Raw genomic sequence first — 19,241 nt, 5'->3', positions numbered from 1 at the left:
TTATATCCCAGACCAAAGCCTCGTCGGCAAATCCGACGTGCAGGCTGTCGCCGCGGCGTATCGTCTCGCATTTGGGCTTGCTTGGAACAATATGGCATCGGCAGCCTTTGGCAACCGCTTCCGTGCATTTATGAACCACCCTGCAGGACCGAAGACTGGTATGTCTGAATGATGCTCATACCTTTGTACAGTGTTCTTTTGGGCACCCATGATGAAATGGGGTCTCGTTGTGGCCGGCCTCGGTGACTTGGCGCGCCCGGCAGACAAACTGTCTGCATCACAGAATTCCGCCCTGGCTGTAACAGGCTTCATCTGGGTCCGGTACGCACTCGTCTCTCTAACCTGATCAGCTACTGCTTCGTCATTACGCCTGTCAACTATTCGCTAGCTGCTGTCAACTTTTTTGTCGGGTCCACGGGTCTGGTCCAGCTTTTGCGTATTGCCTAGTACGTATATGGCGCTAGCTTACCATCAGTCATCGTTATACACATCCTGAGCCTCTACCGTCTATGTCAAATAAGGCTTAAGCCCGCGCACCCCGCGCTTGATTGTAGGTAGGATAGACGCACGACAGTGGGACCAGCCCTGTCTCGTGGGTTGGGGCCGAGTGGAGTAATAATTTAGGTACGGAGGAGAGGAAGATGCTCCTCGATTGCAACTATGAGTTCCCTGGCTTCATTTCGTACAGTGGGGCGCAAAATTGTGGCGTACGTGACCTCTACTTACGTCAAGCATCGGGCGTAACTTTGCTGATCATGCCAAGGAACTAAACAATGCTGTACCCACCGAACCATTTTTTTTCCTGAAACCTACGTCCAGCTACGTTGAGTCAGGACACGCTATCCAAGTGCCACAAGGCGTGATGGTACACCACGAAGGTATGTCATGATGTGTCTTACGAATAGTGGAATTGGCTGTCGTATTTGGAAAGAGTGGTCGGGACATCACACGTACAGAAGCCGACAGCTACATTGGCGGCTACGCACTCGCTGTGGATGTGACGGCTCGGAACATGCAAGAAAAGGCGAAGAAAAGCGGCCTTCCATGGTCGGCGGCCAAGGGCTTCGATACGTTCACACCAATAAGCCCGCTGATTCCAAAGGCCCATATCCCTGATCCGCACAATGTGGATCTCTGGCTCCAGGTCGACGGTCAGCTTCGGCAGCACGGAAACACACGCGATATGATCTTTTCGATCCCTGAGCTGATTTCACACGTGTCATCCATAATGACTCTCGAAGCCGGCGATGTGATGCTGACAGGCACACCTAAGGGTGTTGGCCAGATGGTCGATGGGCAGCAGATCCATGCCGGCTTACAGCTGCCCACTGCGCCCAATACACTGGCAGAACTAAAGTTGCATGTGAAAAACCGTGCGGGCGGTTACGCCTTTCAAGGATAATAGAAACTAAAATACACACTATAGTGACTGTACACGTTCCATGAGACGTAATCGCTCCTTCCGGAGCAGCTCCAGTTCGCGCCGCTGCTCGTCAAGTTCATAGTCTGCTACCAGTGCTGCCATCGAAGGCGATTTGAGTTCGTCATCTGACCCCGCGGTATGCAATTGTGACTTTGATTCGTTTTTGGAAAGCTCTTGAGTCGCCTAAGGTAAGTGACAGATACATACTTTGCTGCGTAATGCACGAGCTTCACGCTCATCGCGGGCCAAGACTTCCTCAGCACGCATAATGAGTTCACGAAGAAACGGCGCGATTTCGGCCGCGACATGCTCCCGCGCCTGACGCACATCACGCTCCGAAACAAGGTCGAAATGCTACAGTGAGAAACGGAATACGCACACGCTGATTCAACAGGACCTGGTGGAGACGACGAAAGTCACCTGTGTGGATGTCCATGGAGGCATTCGTTGCACTGAGCTTCAAAAATGAGCCAACGTATACGTACTGTTGCACAAGCTGATCGAATTTTACCAGTGCAGGCGTGAATATTCTGCAGCTGACTCGCGCTAGCGTGTGGATTGAAGTAGACAGACTGTCGCGGCACGTTAGGCGCCATGGCGAACCAAGATTCCTCAACCAGTCTGTCGACGCGTCTTGAAGTGTTGCGGGCACGTGTCTAGATCGGCCGACTTCCAACCAACCTTACTACCATCACAACACTTCCACTACTATGGCGAAAGCATTAGTGTGTTATTAGATACTAGAAACCACGATAAGACTAAGAATTATAACGTGATAGATTTCTAATGCAAAGAATACAGCAATCAGTCAATTACTGGGCGAAAGGAGCACCGCCGTTGTAGGGCTCGCCCTCCACCGTGCGCTGGTGGCTTCCGAGGTTAAGCAAACCAGCATCCTCAATAGAGCGCGTCGTGCTCGTGAGCACACCACCGCCCTTGACAAAGTCGTCCTTGCGAATGGGCTGGTGGGCAGTCGACTCGTGCACAATAGGAGCCTCGTGCGTGATGTGAGTGGTTGGAATGGTCGTGCGGATGCGGTGGTACTCGTGCGTCTCCCTCTCAATGATGGGCTGCACAATGTTGTGAATGTGGTGGTGCACAATCTCACGGACCGTCTCACCCTTGTCAATCACGCTACGGTCGGTAGCGGCCTGCGTGAAAGTGTCCTTAGGGTTACCAGCGACAGCGCGCATGAGAGCAGCATCCTTGTCAGTGTTGGCGTGCACTTCACGAATGGTAGTCGTGGGAACCACACGGCTGTGGATCTGCTCGGCAAGGTGCTCCGACTCAAGCACAGGCTGCACATGGTGCTGAATGTGGTGCTGGTGAATGTGGTGCTCACGCTCGCGAAGCAATTCCTCAATCTCGTGACGGTGGTGGATGTGGCGCGTGACAGGGGCGAGGTGCTGCACGTCCTGGTCCACGTTGCCAGCAGCCACATTCACACCCGAGTTGACGCTCGTCGTCTGCGTCATACCCGAGCGACCGAAGGCGTCGGACTCCGAAGCGGGCACACCCTGAGCCTGCGTACGGATCGCCTCCGACTCAGCAGGCACACCCTGCGAAACCGAAGCCGAAGCAGGCACCTGCGAGGCCGTGGCGCTCTGGGGAGCTTGCGCAGCGGCACTCTGGGCATTCTGGTGGTGGTGGGGCACAAGGTTCGAGAGCTTTTCCTTGGCGTCACCGAGGAAACCCTCGCCACGGTGGACGTTGTTCTCGGCACCGTTGACAGCGTCCTGGGCCTTGTTGGCTTCAGCCTCCGGCTTTTCCGTGTTGAAAACCTTCTTAATGACGTTGCTCATCTTCAGTTTAAGGTAGGTGAGAAGCGGTGTGTGCGGTCCCGTCCATATTTATACTGAAAATACGGATTCGGGACCACCTAGCGATTCCGTCATGTGGGCCTGAGCGTTACTGCATAGATCATAACTGGATTACATTGTACTACTGGATAACATTTGTAGGTCTGATACCATAATCGGGGAAAAGTATTAGATAGCCAATTATATGAGGCGATATATGCAAGCGCATTATTTGTGCATCGGGATATCCTATGAAACGGCACTACTCCCTCACGTATTGCATAGTCAGCATATTTGGTAGAACATTGGCACGCTGGATGCATGCTTGCATAGCGAAGATCGACACCCATTCACGGCCAACCACATAATCCCACGAGTGTGGTCCATGCGCACATACATGATGTGTAATATTATCGGACAAATGCTTCGATGCGGTTTAATGTTCTCTGGAGTTCGACAGCACTTGTGCGTGCACGCCTTGCCAAGCGATTTGGCGGTCGTGTTTCTACGTCACGCCTGATTACAAAAATCTCACATAGGACCTGTCATCAAGATGTGTAGACACATGCATTACATGCATTCATCATCGTTTGACAGTTTGCGTTTCGCCCTTTTTTTGGAAGATTCATCTATTCCTGATGTAGGCTTGTGTTCCGCTGGTAGTACATAAGGCTTGGATACAGTGCCTCGAAATGTTTGACGCGTTTCCGCGCGTATCATAAGCGATTGACATGTGGTAGATATTGCATCTTTGGCAGCATTGGGCGTCATACCCATCAGAGCAGCGAGGTTCATTACATCGTATGGTGCTCGTATACCCAGTGCATCTAGTGCGCTACTCGATATAATGACGCCTTTCCCGTTGGTAGCTCGTAAAAGATCGCGTGCACCAGCGAATAGGTTTCGACGTGCGGCAGAGACGTCAGGGGTATCTTGAGTGTTTGCGACGGCCGCTCCGTAAGTGATTTCGAATACAACGCCATTTGCAAGTGCAGCCCCGACAGTGCTACGTTTTAAATAAAATGGGAGACGTGGTGCGGCTGCAAGATCCAGGGAAATGATGTCGATGCTAAAGGGTTTTAGTTCACTTAGCGTGATGCAAGCATGTTGAAAGGCAGCTTCGGTAGTTGGTGTTACAGAAAGTAGGTCGTATTGTTGAAGTGCCTGTGCGTTTGCACTTACAAATCCAGAACCTGATTTGACAGCTTCATCACTATCGAACACGACAGTGAGACGCGATAGCTGTTTGATGCCCGCTCGATATGCCTCGATGCCATGAGCTTTACGAGTACGAGGATCCAGCTTAGGAAAAGGAGGTTGGCAGTGACTTTTTCCAAAAGGATACTTCTGCGATACTGGATCATACTTGCTGCGGACCACATGATTAAATGCCAAAGTCGTGTACCCCATTTCCATTAGTTCGTACGTGAGTTCGCTCATGCGCTGCTTTTCTGAGGGCGTCAGGAGATCCAATGCCTCTTGTATATTATTATCATCCTCCGCAATGGCCTTTTTTTGTGGCTGCTTTTTTGATTTTTTGGAATTCAGGACCGTAGGAGAGTCGCGCGTAGGCCATGGGACGTTTAGATCACAAAACATCGTGATACAGAAAGCTACAGTGAGACCAAAAATTGCGATCAACGCATTTGCCACGTGCATTCAACACCAACAACTGTTGCTCTCCACACAGTCACACGAGTCGCTTGGAAATCACTTATGCCCTATGTCGTGGTGCGGGCTAAGTCTGTCAATGCGAATTAGCAGTACGTGACAAAGTACCAGAGAAACACAATCATTGTCGCATGTATTCATATTATTTTGATTTTGTTTTAATGATACACCCCTGCCCTAAAATCATTGCTTCCCCTTTCAAGGTTTTGACCGTTGGCCCGCATGAACTTTCTCATGCAATTGCGGGCTTGTTCACTTGTGCCGAAATTGAATCGGTTCAAACTGACGCGGATCAAAGAGGTGCGACGCGCACGCGCGTGGGTAATTAGCTTCATTACGCTACCCGCCGGTCGCCATGGCTCATCATTGAATGGCGCCATTTTGATTGTGTGTGGTTCTGACGAGCGTGCGGGTAAAGTGACTAGTATCGTGAGGGGTATCTTTTTTTCTCATGAATCTGTGGTGTGCCTCGAAAAAACTCGATATAATTATGATGTATCTGATCGTAGTACTTAGATCTTGCTCGGGCTCATGGCTGGCTTCTGTCTTGCTCTGAGTACGTCGTCACGTCCTGACGTGACAACAGCACGTAAAAGCTCCGTGAAGTTTCCCTTTTCCTTCTTATTTTTCGTATGCAGCGTGTAACTCAAGCGTTAGGGTGTCATGAACTGTTTGTATTCTGTGCGGGATACTTGTGACGACCTTATTTTGCGCAAGGTCTACGAGTTGGATGCTTCGGTGTTTGCCTGATTGGTTGGATGTTGTCCATCTCAGGTATGGAGTGTCGTTTGGTTTCTGATTAGTTGTGCTTATTTTGGTAGTTGCATTCTGTATGTATTAATCGATTGCGTCCAGGTTATCATCCTTTTTACGACGCTCGCGTCGGATCAAAAGGCGCATGATATATTGCATGTGTCAACGTAGTGAATGTAAATTCACTTGCCTGTTGCGTGCACGGACATCTTGGTTTCGCTTAGGTAAGGCACATTGGAGGCCACGGCGTCCCTCATGGCCACCAGTCGCTGGCTGAATCATGCGTGGAGTGTCTTCTCACCTTGTCGGACGTCCATGACTGCAGCCAAGTTGCAACATATTCCCCAACTTGTGAGACAGCAATATGTGGCTGCCATCGAGGCTGGCGACGCATTTTTTTTCGAGTCGGACGTCCGCATTGTGAGGGGCCAAAATGTCCAGAGACCTGTGCCATGGCAAATTCGAATCGTGCCGGCGCTCTTGAAGAAGCCCAAAGCACCAGTCTCAGCGGAAGAAGAGGTGCGTCCTAAGCAGAATCAAGTGGACGTGTTTGCGCCTCCGTATGTGCCTAATCTTCTTGTAAAGGAGCTTGATGACTTCACCGTGTTGCTCAACAAGTATTGTGTCCTGCCGCACCACTACTTATTGGTGACGCGCGATTTTGTCTCGCAGGAAAAGCCGCCCTCACCAAGTATGCTCGCACTCGTATACAGCATGATAACATCACACACGCCGTCTAGCGATGGTGCTGAGCTCCTCGGCTTCTTTAATTGTGGTCCAAACAGTGGTGCTTCACAACCACATTGCCACTTCCAGCTTGTTGAGCTTACGCCTTCGGAGAATGCTACCAAAGCCGTGCCCATTGAGCACATGCTAGATACGCAAAGCGCTCCTGATGAAGATAAGGAAGAAATTTTAGGACTGGCTGTACCATGGCGCCACTTTGTGGCGCGATTGGAGCCGCCCAGTGACCCTGAAAAGCTGGAAAACTACTTTGGGAAACGATTTTCTCACCTCCTTGAGGCCATGTTTAGTTTGGCTTTGGAGAAGAACGATGAGAACAAGGGCCGACCTAACTTTAATGTGCTCTTGACGCGGCATTTTATGCATCTGATTCCCAGACGCAACGAGACGTTTGATATGAAGGAAGCGGGCTGGGAAGAGTATGGACCCGGTGGCCATCCACCCAAGTACACGGGCAGACTGAGCATAAATGCATTAGGTACGTGAAAATCATAACTAACCATAACTACAGGGTATGCAGGACTGCTGCTGACGAGGCACGCTTCGGAGTTGGACGCTCTGTACGCCTCCTCGAACGATGAACGCATTGTCCAGGTATTAACACATACTGGTGTGCCATTATAAATGTGATTAGAGAAGCTTGTAAACATTCGCGCCAAACGCTAACAACAAGACAACCACACCGTATACACCTAGCGCAAGTGATGCGCGGTAAAGCCAGTGCGTGGTGTCGTTAGCATGAAGCATGCAGTACACATAAGCAGGTACGATAAATGAAATGGTTGTGCTGCCAAGGGCACCCACAAAGCCCAATACGATGGACAGGTCATCAATTAGCAGCGCAATTAGTACGCCGGACAAGATTTCTGCGAGAGTGACGCCGTAGAACCATAGTGATGACATTGAGTCTACCACAGAGTGTGACTCTTCCGGTAATAGTGGCACTACTTCTGTGCCGTCCTCATTTGTGCGTATCGTCGGTTTGTACGACCAAGAGCGAGACAGACTCAAAAGACTCGCCCGTGATGGGTACAACTGCATTGGATAGCTCGTGATGGCAAGAAGCACGACACATAGTTTTCCCAGGCCTACAAAGAGGCCCTTATCAGGATACATGGCCATCACATTATTGCCTACGTGGGCCCCAAACGAAAAGTAACCCACAAGACCCACAAAAAGGTATACAAAAGCACAAGATAGCACAGATGTGAACGTCACGATAGATGTACGCTCTAGCGTGCTATTGTAGAGCTCATTGTACACGGGAATAATGTTTTGGGAGCATGTGTAGGCGAACAAAATAATGGGAAACGTGCGCAGGGCTTCTTTGCCCCATTTAACGGCCACGACTGGACCTGGCATCGGCAGCAAATGCCAAGAGTCAGGTGCCAAGGAAAAGTAGGTCATGATTGCCACAATATAGGCAACGGCCATCATATTAAGATATCCAACCATACTAAGTGACTTGAGGTGACGAACGGAGCAGATGGGGATCATGCAGGACACCACGACCATGTACCAAAAGTACTTGTTGATTAATATATTAGGCACTTGCGCAGAGCTTATGCCAAGCGAGTTAGAAAGGCTCAGGACGACTTGTGGCATAAGCGTCCCCCCAATAATCAAGTACGATATAGTAACACCGTAGCATTTGACACCAATGACCAAGTCAATAATCCACATTTTATATGGATTGATGCGAAACATAAGATCATAGAATCCGCTGGCTTTTTTGTCAATTTTATCGCAAGAAAGTTTCACAAGAACGAGGCCAAAGAGTGTCGTAGCTGCACAAAACAAGATAAAAAAACTGCCCAAAAACCAACCCATTGTGGCAAATGCACTAGGCAGGGCCAGCATGCCTGAACCAATAATTGTGTTGGTCAGGCTGCTTATGCTCGCCGATAAGCTTGCTTTGTGCATGAAATAGTCGTGGCGAGCCTCTTGGTCCCCCTGGCTGTGCTGGGATAAAAAACGGAGGTGCGTGCCACGTGCAGCAAAACTAGGGCGCGTGCACTGTGTTGGTCGGCGCGGCGAGTGGCAAACGTGTGACGCGTCGCTCCCCTATTTTAGCACAAACATGGCATCCACGGAGCCTGTCGAGGCTGAGCCGGAGTATGATGAGATGGAAGATGACATGATGGGGCCACTTCCCGTCTCCAAAATGGAGGTACGTTCGACATGTTCTAATGTGTGATTCCAGGAGTTTGGCATATCCGCTGCGGACTGCAAGAAGCTGAAAGAGGCCGGCTACCATACTCTTGAGAGCGTAGCATTCACGCCCAAAAAGTCGCTTTTGCTAATCAAGGGCATGTCTGAACAAAAGGTGGATAAGATTCTTAGTGAGGCGGCCAAATTAGTGCCGCTTGGTTTTACGACAGCGACAGAATACCACCAGCGGCGCTCAGACCTCATCACAATCACTACAGGGTCACCCGCCCTGGACCTAGTTATTGGTGGTGGCATGGAGACGGGCAGCATCACCGAATTGTTCGGCGAGTTCCGAACAGGTAAGAGCCAAATCTGTCATACATTGGCCGTGACATGCCAACTTCCTGTGGATATGGGTGGTGGTGAAGGCAAGTGCATGTACATTGATACGGAATCGACCTTTCGTCCCGTACGTCTACTGGCTGTGGCGGAGCGTTTCGGACTAGACGGACAAGAGGTGCTTGACAATGTCGCGTACGCACGTGCGTACAATGCAGACCACCAGCTGGATCTGCTCGTGCAGGCCGCGGCGATGATGGCAGAATCGCGCTTTGCACTGCTTATTGTGGACTCACTCACCTCGCTATATCGCACGGACTTTTCGGGACGTGGCGAACTGTCGGCGCGTCAGACGCACCTGGCCAAATTCCTACGTACTCTTATGCGTCTTGCAGATGAGTTTGGTGTGGCTGTGGTGGTCACGAATCAAGTCGTTGCGCAGGTCGACAACGCGGGATTCGGTGGCATGGATACCAAGAAGCCCATTGGAGGCAATATTGTCGCACATGCTTCTACTACTCGTCTGTCTCTCCGCAAAGGTCGTGGCAATCAACGTATTTGCCGCGTCGTCGACTCGCCATCGCTTCCAGAAGCAGAAGCTGTGTTTGCCATTAAGCCAGAAGGCATTGCAGACCCCGTACGTACGATTTCACTAATCCAAGCAGGACGATTAAGCGTCTCTAGAATCAATAGATGTATGTACTCCACCCAAACTTGGTTATCACTCGACCAGTGGCGGAAGGGCCGCCATGTCGACGGGAGATGCCACGGCTGCGGCCATCGTTGATTTGGAGATACCAGAAGCAACTCAGCGTTTTCAATCATTATGGAACTCAACATTTGGTATGATCCAAGAGCGCAACCGTCTAGCGCACGAGCTAGAGACATCGGCAGACACACAGGATCATGCATTTCTGCGGACTTTTCCGTACTTTGCGCGCAACAAATCCATTATGAAGCACATGTGCACACTTATGCAAGCGCTTGATACCTGGAAGAAACGTGCATCGGCTTCGGACTCACGCGTACCGACGATGGAGCAGTTAGATGCGTGGACGGCCACCGTGGCGCAGTTATTAGAGCTTCTCTCAGAGACAGGTCAGACCATGAATGACCCTCACGGATCGGAGATGGTACAGGAGCTGCGTTCTAAATACCCCTCTGCTCTCGAGGCGCGCAAGAAGAGTGAAGACCACGGATCAAGATTGGACCTGATTCAGTCGATGGCGGACATACCAACGTCCAGGTTCTCTACGTCTCAAGGCAATTATGCTGAGCGCGAGGCGTCGGCACTTTTTGCACAAAATGAAGCATGGAATGATCAGGAACGGCACTTGGAACAACTGAATGCCTCTATTTCGCGGCAGCACAATATTAGTCTTCGCATGAATGAAGAATTAGAACTCCAGACCGGTATCATCGGCCGCCTCGACACGGATGTCGAGTCGACTGGATTACGCCTCGGAGGCGCCAGCACTCGGCTAGAACGTTTTCGTGAGAGTGTGAAAGAACATGGATCTCTATGGACGATCTTTGTGTGCATTGTGATTTTAATTTTGCTGATTGCATGGGTCAAATAGCTACTCGAGAGGACAAATTTTGTGATCGACAAAAAACAGTTGTGGATCTGTGTGCGCCACAGTCACGGGTACAGTCCTCTGTATCATGAATTGCGCACTAAGGATGCCGTTAACATCCACTCGAAGAGAGGTTTTGTTGGAGAAGGTGGCAGAGAGTCCAATGGCTTTCGTGGGTGTCAGTTGATATCTGCGCCGAACCGGTGTATGGCAAGTAAATTTTTCCATAATAGCGTCGTCGTATGGAATCACCACATCCGACGTGCCGATCTCGTTCTCCGTGCTAAGCTCCAGGCGCCCCTTCGATGCGCCGTGTGATGGATAAAAGGCGATGTGAATGGTATCTTTGGCGTTTTGAACGGCTTCGCGCCAATATGGCAGTAACGTGTTTGAATCCATTATCAACTGCGCCTGCGTCTTATCTGACTCGAACGGAATATCAGCCACGATGGGCATGTCGAGTGTCCGCATTTCAAAAGCGACGCCTCCTCCCGGGTGTTTTAATGCGAGGTACAGTGGCTCTCCGACGCCATCATATTTGATCAACATGGTAGCTTGATCTTTCGTCATGCTCTTACGCGTTGAAAGTACGTTAATGACTTCGATAAACTTCTTCATGTGCAATTCGAACGATACACACGGCTGAAGCGTCACGTCGGCATCAGGCTCCGGAGCACGCTGCTGCTCTCGCTCGAGCCAGTTTTCTGGAGCATGAAAGTCAAATACATCGAACATGCCGGCATACAGATATGCATGGGCTGCGGTCAGTCTCTCACCACGCACCCTGTGACACGGGTGACGAAGTTACCACCTCTACGCCTGATTCCGATAATGTGAATTTAGCGTTCCATCTTAGCTTAAGAAACGTACTATGCTCGAGTCAAGGGACACGAGTGCCTGAAACAGCGCGCTTATGTCCACAATACTGGCCGACAATACTCGTCCCACTGGATCGGACATGGTACTACCTGGGCTGGCGGTGTTGGAAGGTGCGTCACGTGTGGTAATCGCTGATGGAGCTGTGCCTCTCACCGCCAACGGTGTGTTGGGCCCTGAGAGTATGACGGACCCTGTTCCACGCAAGGTATGTAAGCGGTACTTACACCATCACAGTCGGTACCCCTGACTTGCCATGGTCACACGCGACCTGTGGTGCACTTGGAATATTCAGAGAGGCAGGACGATGGGACGTTTCTGCTACTGTCGAGCTGCAAAGACGGTAGTCCCATGCTGCGCGATTGGGTTGGCGACTGGGTAGGGACATTCTTGGGCCACAAAGGTGCTGTATGGAGTGCCAAACTCAACGGAGGAGATGCGGCGCGTGCCGTCACAGGCAGTGCTGATTTCTCGGCCAAAGTATGGGATACGTATACGGGCGAATGCTTGCATACATTCACACACGGCCATATTGTTCGAAGCGTTGCTGTTGACTCGGATGCGACCAATGTGATCACAGGTGGAAACGAAAAAAAACTGCGTCTCTTTGATTTACAGAAGCCAAGCACGAATGCAGACGACGCGCAGCTATTTCGAGCGCGCTTTGACAACAACGCAACGCACGAAGGACTCATTCGCAGTGTTGTTCTTGGGCGCGGCTCGTCTCAGAATATTTTGGTCACTGCATCAGAGGACAAGCTCATTCAATGGTGGGACCTGAGGACCATGGAGCCCGTGCACGACATGATACTGGACGAGCCGTTCGTGTCTATGGAGCGGTGCGTCGGTGCCTTTGGCGAATATGTCACGGTCACAGCAGGACATGACGCCATGTTCATCGACTTGGCCACTCACGAAGTGGTCAAGCGGCACACGTTGGACGTGCCGCCGTCGTCCATATACCTGCATCCCACGACGGCGCATACATTTGTGGCTGGTTCCACGGCGGACGAGTGGGTCAGGATCTACGAGTACGAGAGTGGGAAAGAGCTCGATTTGAACAAAGGGCATCACGGCCCCGTTCATTGCGTCAGCTATACGCCTGATGGCGAAGCGGCCGCAAGTGGGAGCGAGGATGGTACGTTGATGGCGCTTACGCCAGGCACGATTCGATTGTGGCAGACCACACCAGGGAAGAAGTATGGACTTTGGTCGTGAGCGAAATGTGAATAGATTTGGGTTGACAAGCGCCTGACACACGGCCGATCGCGATGCGATGGAAACGATACACGTATTCGCTATAAAAGCGTATGAGAGTTACGCCTTAGGTTCTTGATGGACTTACTCGGTACGTGGGGCACAGCTTACCACAGAGCTCCTTGAATCTGACTGCTTTGGTTCTTCTCGGCCATACAAGTGCACACACGCGCCATGCACCAAGTCGTTCGCGCGGCGCTCAGACTTGCAGCGGCATATGCGCACGCATACACAAGAGCGGCCGTATGCTTGTCCGTTTGCGGGATGCGAGAAGCGCTTTATTCAACGCAGTGCTTTGTCTGTGCACATCAATGTCCATACAGGTGAGCGTCCATTTGTATGTTCTGAATGCCTCAAGGCCTTTGCAGATACAAGTTCTCTCGCCCGGCATCGGCGCACGCATTCGGGGCGTCGCCCGTATAAATGCCAAGTACTCGGCTGCGAAAAAGAGTTCTGCCGACGCACGACGCTCACGAAACATATGCAGCGGGTGCACCCAGAGGAAGATCACCCCATGACGCCATCATCTGTACTCACCTTTCCACACATGCCGCCTATGCCACCCACGACCGCAATCAAGAATGTACCAGGTCCGCCCACGTCGGCACCAGTAAGTGCCCCGTCGATGGTGCCTATGCTATCGTTTTTGCCACCTCCCACGACGCCCGTGTCGAACAAATCAGGCACGACCCTACCACCAGCCATGAACACAGAATCTTGCTTACCTTCATCCGTGCAGGTCCATCATCGCATGAGCGTTCAAGTTCCTACGCCCGCGGTGCCACTAACATCCTCACCGAGCGTAGGAGGCTCGAGCATGACCGCGTCACCCTACTGCTGGACCTCTCCACTCACGTCCACGTTCCCCCATACGCCCATGTCAGCGCCCTTATATTTGCCCTTCCAGACAGCATCTTCATCGCTGCCCTTGGATGAAAAACAGGCCCCCCCTAGGTATCCTTGTCTCGAATACTCATAGCGGACACGCGTGTCCGAGCGTCATTCTGCCTCCACGTACAATTGTAGCAACGCTAAAGCGACGCGCCCAATGAGAGGCTGTACCACGTGCCACCCATGCACGAAAGGCACACGCGCGAACAAGCAACACAGCCGCCCACAGCTCGCCGTACGGCCGTCACATCCCATGGGCACAGGCGAGCAGGATGTGGATGACGGGCTCGTGACGCAGTTGTGCCATCGATACTATCAGGGACTGTACTATACACAGATCCAGGAGTCTCTGTTGGTCGTGCTGAATCCGTTCCGTCCTGCCATTGATGTGAACAGCGAAGACATCCTGCGTGCCTACCGCCGTGAATTTCGCAACACGCGCATCACTCAGCATCATGCGCCGCTTCCGCCACACATATTCCGTCTTGCTCATAATGCGTACTTTTACATGCAGCGTACGGGACAGGACCAGTGTCTGTTCTTTTTGGGCGAGACGGCGAGTGGCAAAACAGAGACACGTCGCCTTGCCGCACATGCTCTGACTGGACTCGGTGCAGCGCTGCCTGGAAAGCGCGGGGCTCGTCTTTCTTTTCAGCTCCCTGCTGCTCTTTACGCCCTTGAATGCATGGGCCGCGTCGTGACGGACGAGAACGACCAGGCATCCAGTATGGCTCTGTACACAGAGCTGCAATTCAGCCAGAATGGCCGGCTCGTGGGCTTCAAAATGCTCAATTACTTCCTGGAGAGTGCTCGAGCCACTGTCCAGTGGGACACGACGTCAACATTTCACGTATTTCATTTGCTAGTGCATGGCGCCAGTGCTGAGCACGCGCGGCGCTGGCAAATCATGCAAGATACCTCATTCCGTCTCCTCGAGCATGTCCATGACGCGAAATCGATGCAGGTGAACACTGATGCCAAATTTTCGTTGTGGCTCGACGCGCTGTCACAGCTTGGCATCACAGCCTCGCAATGCGACGCGTTGCTTGACGTGCTTGCCGCACTTCTTCACCTCAGTAACATCGATTTCGTGCAAGACGATGGACCCCTTTGCCCTGCCCGTGTTGCGTCAGAAGAGCCTTTGTATATTGCCGCAGCGCTCTTGGGCGTTGGTGCGTCGTCGCTGGCTAATGCCTTGACACATCATACACGCGCGGTCAACGGACAGCTATGTACGGCCCTGCTGGACCGTGAACATGCAACGAAAAGCCGCGACCGACTTATGCGTATGCTGTATTCCCAAGTATTTGCGTGGGTCAATGAGCATATCAACTCGTGCTTCTCGCACGAGCATTTCGACACGTATATTGGCCTCATGGACTTGCCTGGTTGGCGAAATCGCGTGCGAAACAACCTTGATGCTATGGCCATCAATTTTGCCTTTGACCTTGTGCATCGCCACCTGACACACGTCATGTGCGATCGCCGCATTGGCGAGATGGACCATGAAGGTCTATCGCATCTTGCCCCATTACCGTCCGCCACAGACGAATCGAGTTTATTGCGTTTATTTACGCACTTCCCTGGAGGTCTTATTCACATCATGGACGATCAGACACGTCGTCGACCTCGCAAAAACTCGCGTACGATGGTCGATGCGATGCAGCGCCGGTGGGTAAATCACCGCGCCCTCAAAATCGATCCCCCCGATCACCTTGGTCCTCAGGCGTTTACGGTCAAGCACTTTCACGGCCATGTGACGTATGACCCTCATTCATGGCTCGAACAGAACGATGCTTCGTACGCTTTGGAACATGTGAGCCTGTTTCGAGGGTCGTCACATACGCGACAAAGCACATTTGGATCCTCCAATGCATTTGTACGTGGCTTGTTTCGGCATGTGTCGCAGGATGCGCAGACTCATCCTCGTCCGATGCGAGCGCCTAGTGGCAAGCGCTTGATGCGCCAGCGTACGCTTCGTGCAGCCACATCGCGGAATCCAGATGATGACGATAACGTGTACGGCAGTGCCCTGCAAGAGACCGCAGCATCCGCTTCAAGTGACGACGGCGCACCGTGTGTACTGGGCGAATTTTCTGCATCTTTGAATACATTGCTGGATATCGTCGACGAGGCTAAAGCGTACTTTGTTTTTTGTGTGCGTCCGAACGCTAATGGCCTTGCCAATCAGTGCGAGCCACGCATGGTGCAGCGTCAAGTACATGCCTTCGATATGTCGCGTTTCTGTTCCAGCCGCCTAAACGACTACAGTGTCACCCTTACCTTCAACGAATTCTGTGACAGGTACGGGATTCTGCCTGCTTTTGAATCCCTGCACATGCTCGGAGCGCCGGCCGCCGAGAGCAAAATGCGCGTGAGTGATGCGTGCGCTTACATGAATTGGACGGACGCACACGTCACGATTGGTATGCATAAGGTGTTTTTGTCACATGCCGTATTTCGTGAGCTCGAAGACGAGCTGCGCGCGCGTGATACTGAAGAGATGCAGTACCAGCTTCGTAAGTCGCAGGCGGACGACGAAGACGCGAAGAACCAGTTGATCGATCCATACTCGCCTTATGCGGACATGGCCGCCATGAACGAGATTCTTGTAAACCCACATGAGGAGTATACGCCACCCGCTGCGTATTCGTCATGGGGTGAATACGATGATGACGAGACGCGCGGTCTGATGGAGGGTCAATTGCCCGACGAGGAGCTGCTGGACGATGCAAAGGATGCCGGTCCAGGTGAATGTGCGCCGCCTACAGGCGAAACGGTCACAGAGCGCTTACAAGTGTCGAACGAGCGCCGCTTGTGGGTAGCCACAACTTGGTTGTTGACGTTCTGGATCCCATCGTTTGTGCTTAAGCGATTCAAATGGTCTAAGCGCTCCGATGTACGAATGGCGTGGCGCGAGAAGTTAGCGATCAATATGCTAATTTGGTTCGTATGTGCAGCATCGATCTTTGTGATTGTGTTCCTAGGCAACGTCATTTGTCCGAAAGAGCATTTGTACAGTACAGGTGAGCTGTCAGGTCATAAAGGCAAAGACGCATTTACCGCGGTCCGTGGCGAAGTGTTCAACCTGAACGGTATTATCGATGCTCATCTCAGTATGATCCCCATCATTTCGCGCAAGGTGCTCATGCAGTACGCGGGTCAAGATGCGACATCTATTTTCCCTGTGCAGGTCAACGCGCTGTGCAACGGTCCGAATGGACCCATTTCGCAATGGGTCACGATGGACAGTTCAAACAGCACGGACCCGAACGCGAAGTACCATGACTTTCGGGCATACCGTGCCACCGATGTGCGCCCCGACTGGTACTACGAGCAGATGTGGTACATGCGCAATCGGTACCGTGTGGGATTCATCGGATATACCCCCAAAGAAATCGAGCACATGAAGGAAGATGGTCGGACGCTCGGCATCTATGATAAGTACATTTACGACTTAACGGCATACATCGGACAAGGTAATCAGGGCGGCTACCGCATGCCCCAAGGCGTGGCTCCACCGCCCAACTTAAACCGCACCATACTGGCGCAGGACGTGGTCGATCTTATGGCGCGAAATCCCGGGAAGGACATCAAGGACCAATTTGACAAGCTCCGTCTCGACTCTCGCGTACTGGATCAGCAGCGCGTGTGTCTGCGAAATCTCTTTTTCATTGGTAAGGTCGATGAACGCAACTCGCCCCGATGCACTTTTTCGAAGAACCTGCTGCTGGCCCTGTCGATTGTGATGGTGGCCACCGTGGGTTTTAAATTTTTCGCCGCTCTGCAGTTTGTACGATCGTCACCCCCAGAAGAGCACGAAAAGTTTGTCGTGTGTCAGGTCCCATGTTACACGGAAGGCACCGAATCGATTCGCAAGACGGTCAATTCGATCGCACGACTGCGGTACGACGACCGACGCAAGTTGATTTTTGTCATTTGCGACGGAAATATTATGGGCGCCGGTAATGACAAGCCCACGCCACAGCTCGTGCTCGAGATGCTCGGTGCTGATCCCGATGCTCACAGTGAACCGCGCAGTTTTGTGTCATTGGGACAAGGTGCTAAGCAGCACAATATGGCGCGCGTGTACAGCGGACTATATGAACACGCTGGCCACCTTGTGCCGTACCTTGTCGTCGTCAAGTGCGGCACGCCACAAGAAACTGCTCGACCTGGCAATCGTGGCAAACGCGATTCACAGCTTGTATTGATGCGCTTCTTCAACAAAGTGCACTTTGGCTCACCCATGAGTCCCCTGGAGCTCGAGATGTACCACCACATTAAAAATATTATCGGAGTGAATCCCAGCTTTTACGAATACCTGTTGCAAGTTGATGCTGACACAGAGGTCGAGTCCAGTGCATTAGCCCGTCTTATTGCTGCTTTTGTGCGCGACAAAAAGGTAATTGGGCTTTGTGGCGAGACAGCCATTTCAAACGAGTACCAGAGCATCACGACCATGCTTCAAGTATATGAATACTATATCTCACACTACCTCGTCAAGGCATTCGAGAGCTTATTTGGCTCTATTACGTGCTTGCCTGGTTGTTTCTCCATGTTTCGGTTCCGCACGCCCGACACGCAACGGCCGTTACTGGTTTCGAACGCCGTTGTCGACGACTACGCGGAAAATCGCGTGGATACATTGCACCTAAAAAATCTGCTGTACCTCGGTGAAGATCGATACTTGACTACGCTTGTGCTCAAGCACTTTCCGGACCACAAGACACAGTTTGTGCAGCATGCTAAAAGCTTGACATTGGCGCCAGATAGCTGGAAAGTGCTTTTGTCTCAGCGTCGTCGCTGGATCAATTCGACGGTGCACAACCTCGTCGAGCTGCTCAAGACACCGCAGTTGTGTGGTTTTTGCTTGTTCTCGATGCGCTTTATCGTGCTTATCGATCTGCTATCAACCATCATCGCACCCGTCACGATCGGGTACCTCGTGTACCTCGTCGTTGTCGTCGCTGTGGATGGCGGCACCATTCCCATGACTTCAGTCATTTTGCTTGTCGCTATATACGGCCTACAAGCCGTCATATTTTTGCTTCATCGCCGTTTTGACATGATTGGCTGGATGATCGTATACATTCTTGGTCTGCCGCTGTGGTCGCTGATTCTTCCGCTGTATTCCTTCTGGCACATGGACGACTTTTCATGGGGAAATACGCGTATCGTGACGGGAGAGCACGGTGAAAAGCTGCTAGTGCACCAAGAGGGCTCCTTTGATGCGAAGGAAATTCCGCACAGGACATGGGAAGATTACGAAAATGAGCTGTGGACTCACCGCAATACCGATGAGGCACCACAGGTGTTGCGTGAGCCGTCACCTACTATTTTATCCCACGACATTGCATCGACGATGAAGGCATGGCCAAATGTGGCAGAAGATGCGACGAGCCTGATAGACGATGCCGGTGGTAAATATGCCAGTGGAGTCAGCACCATGGACGAAAGTGGTCTCGCTTGGCCCGATGGAGACCTGCCGATGCAGCCTACGCACACAGAGTCGGCAGCAAGAGAGGCTCCGCTTGATTCGCGGCCCGCAGGACGCCTGCCGCCAAACGAAATCATTCGCCTTGACATCCGCCGTATCATTGCGTCGAGTGATCTCACGACAATCACGAAACGACAATTGCGGGCTCAATTGCAGGACATGTATGGATGCCCGATCGACGAAAAGAAGGCTTACATCAACACGCAGATTGAAGCTGCGCTCCGAGATATGTAGGCACTAGAAAAAAAGATACCATGACA

General features: G+C 51.8%; 13 protein-coding genes across 13 annotated transcripts; 8 read left to right on the top strand and 5 right to left on the bottom strand.

The window, feature by feature from the left end:
• Positions 1 to 91: 91 nt before the first annotated feature.
• MRET_0332 (mitochondrial pyruvate carrier 2) lies at positions 92 to 527 on the top strand (the record flags this gene model as incomplete). Its single annotated transcript, XM_027626959.1, has 4 exons — positions 92 to 158; positions 192 to 321; positions 351 to 446; positions 476 to 527. 4 exons carry the CDS (start codon positions 92 to 94, stop codon positions 525 to 527), a joined length of 345 nt encoding a protein of 114 aa, XP_027482539.1.
• Positions 528 to 660: 133 nt separating this feature from the next.
• Positions 661 to 1,402, top strand: MRET_0331 (acylpyruvate hydrolase; the record flags this gene model as incomplete). Its single annotated transcript, XM_027626958.1, has 3 exons — positions 661 to 707; positions 733 to 878; positions 906 to 1,402. The coding sequence occupies 3 exons, from the start codon at positions 661 to 663 to the stop codon at positions 1,400 to 1,402; spliced, it is 690 nt and encodes a 229-aa protein (XP_027482540.1).
• An 18-nt stretch (positions 1,403 to 1,420) lies between these two features.
• MRET_0330 (DASH complex subunit SPC19) lies at positions 1,421 to 2,019 on the bottom strand (the record flags this gene model as incomplete). Its single annotated transcript, XM_027626957.1, has 4 exons — positions 1,421 to 1,606; positions 1,631 to 1,777; positions 1,803 to 1,880; positions 1,909 to 2,019. 4 exons carry the CDS (start codon positions 2,017 to 2,019, stop codon positions 1,421 to 1,423), a joined length of 522 nt encoding a protein of 173 aa, XP_027482541.1.
• A 216-nt stretch (positions 2,020 to 2,235) lies between these two features.
• On the bottom strand, positions 2,236 to 3,225 carry MRET_0329 (uncharacterized protein; the record flags this gene model as incomplete). Its single annotated transcript, XM_027626956.1, has 1 exon — positions 2,236 to 3,225. The coding sequence occupies one exon, from the start codon at positions 3,223 to 3,225 to the stop codon at positions 2,236 to 2,238; it is 990 nt and encodes a 329-aa protein (XP_027482586.1).
• Positions 3,226 to 3,792: 567 nt separating this feature from the next.
• On the bottom strand, positions 3,793 to 4,821 carry MRET_0328 (ribonuclease P/MRP protein subunit RPP1; the record flags this gene model as incomplete). The annotated part of the gene is made up of 1 exon (XM_027626955.1): positions 3,793 to 4,821. One exon carries the CDS (start codon positions 4,819 to 4,821, stop codon positions 3,793 to 3,795), a length of 1,029 nt encoding a protein of 342 aa, XP_027482585.1.
• Positions 4,822 to 5,961: 1,140 nt separating this feature from the next.
• Positions 5,962 to 7,014, top strand: MRET_0327 (ATP adenylyltransferase; the record flags this gene model as incomplete). Its single annotated transcript, XM_027626954.1, has 2 exons — positions 5,962 to 6,868; positions 6,902 to 7,014. The coding sequence occupies 2 exons, from the start codon at positions 5,962 to 5,964 to the stop codon at positions 7,012 to 7,014; spliced, it is 1,020 nt and encodes a 339-aa protein (XP_027482584.1).
• Positions 7,015 to 7,020: 6 nt separating this feature from the next.
• On the bottom strand, positions 7,021 to 8,313 carry MRET_0326 (amino acid transporter; the record flags this gene model as incomplete). The annotated part of the gene is made up of 1 exon (XM_027626953.1): positions 7,021 to 8,313. The coding sequence occupies one exon, from the start codon at positions 8,311 to 8,313 to the stop codon at positions 7,021 to 7,023; it is 1,293 nt and encodes a 430-aa protein (XP_027482583.1).
• A 157-nt stretch (positions 8,314 to 8,470) lies between these two features.
• On the top strand, positions 8,471 to 9,554 carry MRET_0325 (DNA repair protein RAD51; the record flags this gene model as incomplete). Its single annotated transcript, XM_027626952.1, has 3 exons — positions 8,471 to 8,560; positions 8,594 to 9,517; positions 9,546 to 9,554. 3 exons carry the CDS (start codon positions 8,471 to 8,473, stop codon positions 9,552 to 9,554), a joined length of 1,023 nt encoding a protein of 340 aa, XP_027482509.1.
• Positions 9,555 to 9,629: 75 nt separating this feature from the next.
• On the top strand, positions 9,630 to 10,460 carry MRET_0324 (SNARE domain protein; the record flags this gene model as incomplete). The annotated part of the gene is made up of 1 exon (XM_027626951.1): positions 9,630 to 10,460. The coding sequence occupies one exon, from the start codon at positions 9,630 to 9,632 to the stop codon at positions 10,458 to 10,460; it is 831 nt and encodes a 276-aa protein (XP_027482581.1).
• MRET_0323 (cell cycle checkpoint protein) lies at positions 10,461 to 11,417 on the bottom strand (the record flags this gene model as incomplete). Its single annotated transcript, XM_027626950.1, has 3 exons — positions 10,461 to 11,215; positions 11,241 to 11,304; positions 11,328 to 11,417. 3 exons carry the CDS (start codon positions 11,415 to 11,417, stop codon positions 10,461 to 10,463), a joined length of 909 nt encoding a protein of 302 aa, XP_027482580.1.
• A 100-nt stretch (positions 11,418 to 11,517) lies between these two features.
• On the top strand, positions 11,518 to 12,551 carry MRET_0322 (serine/threonine-protein kinase receptor-associated protein; the record flags this gene model as incomplete). Its single annotated transcript, XM_027626949.1, has 3 exons — positions 11,518 to 11,541; positions 11,571 to 12,471; positions 12,496 to 12,551. 3 exons carry the CDS (start codon positions 11,518 to 11,520, stop codon positions 12,549 to 12,551), a joined length of 981 nt encoding a protein of 326 aa, XP_027482579.1.
• A 117-nt stretch (positions 12,552 to 12,668) lies between these two features.
• MRET_0321 (zinc finger protein) lies at positions 12,669 to 13,569 on the top strand (the record flags this gene model as incomplete). Its single annotated transcript, XM_027626948.1, has 2 exons — positions 12,669 to 12,681; positions 12,707 to 13,569. 2 exons carry the CDS (start codon positions 12,669 to 12,671, stop codon positions 13,567 to 13,569), a joined length of 876 nt encoding a protein of 291 aa, XP_027482578.1.
• Positions 13,570 to 13,734: 165 nt separating this feature from the next.
• On the top strand, positions 13,735 to 19,215 carry MRET_0320 (chitin synthase; the record flags this gene model as incomplete). Its single annotated transcript, XM_027626947.1, has 1 exon — positions 13,735 to 19,215. The coding sequence occupies one exon, from the start codon at positions 13,735 to 13,737 to the stop codon at positions 19,213 to 19,215; it is 5,481 nt and encodes a 1,826-aa protein (XP_027482577.1).
• Between the last annotated feature and the right edge of the window lie 26 nt (positions 19,216 to 19,241).

Source organism: Malassezia restricta, chromosome I (genome assembly GCF_003290485.1).
Source record: "Malassezia restricta chromosome I, complete sequence".
In the NCBI taxonomy this organism is placed as follows: Eukaryota; Fungi; Basidiomycota; class Malasseziomycetes; order Malasseziales; family Malasseziaceae; genus Malassezia; species Malassezia restricta.
This window is presented reverse-complemented; position numbering and strand designations above follow the sequence as displayed.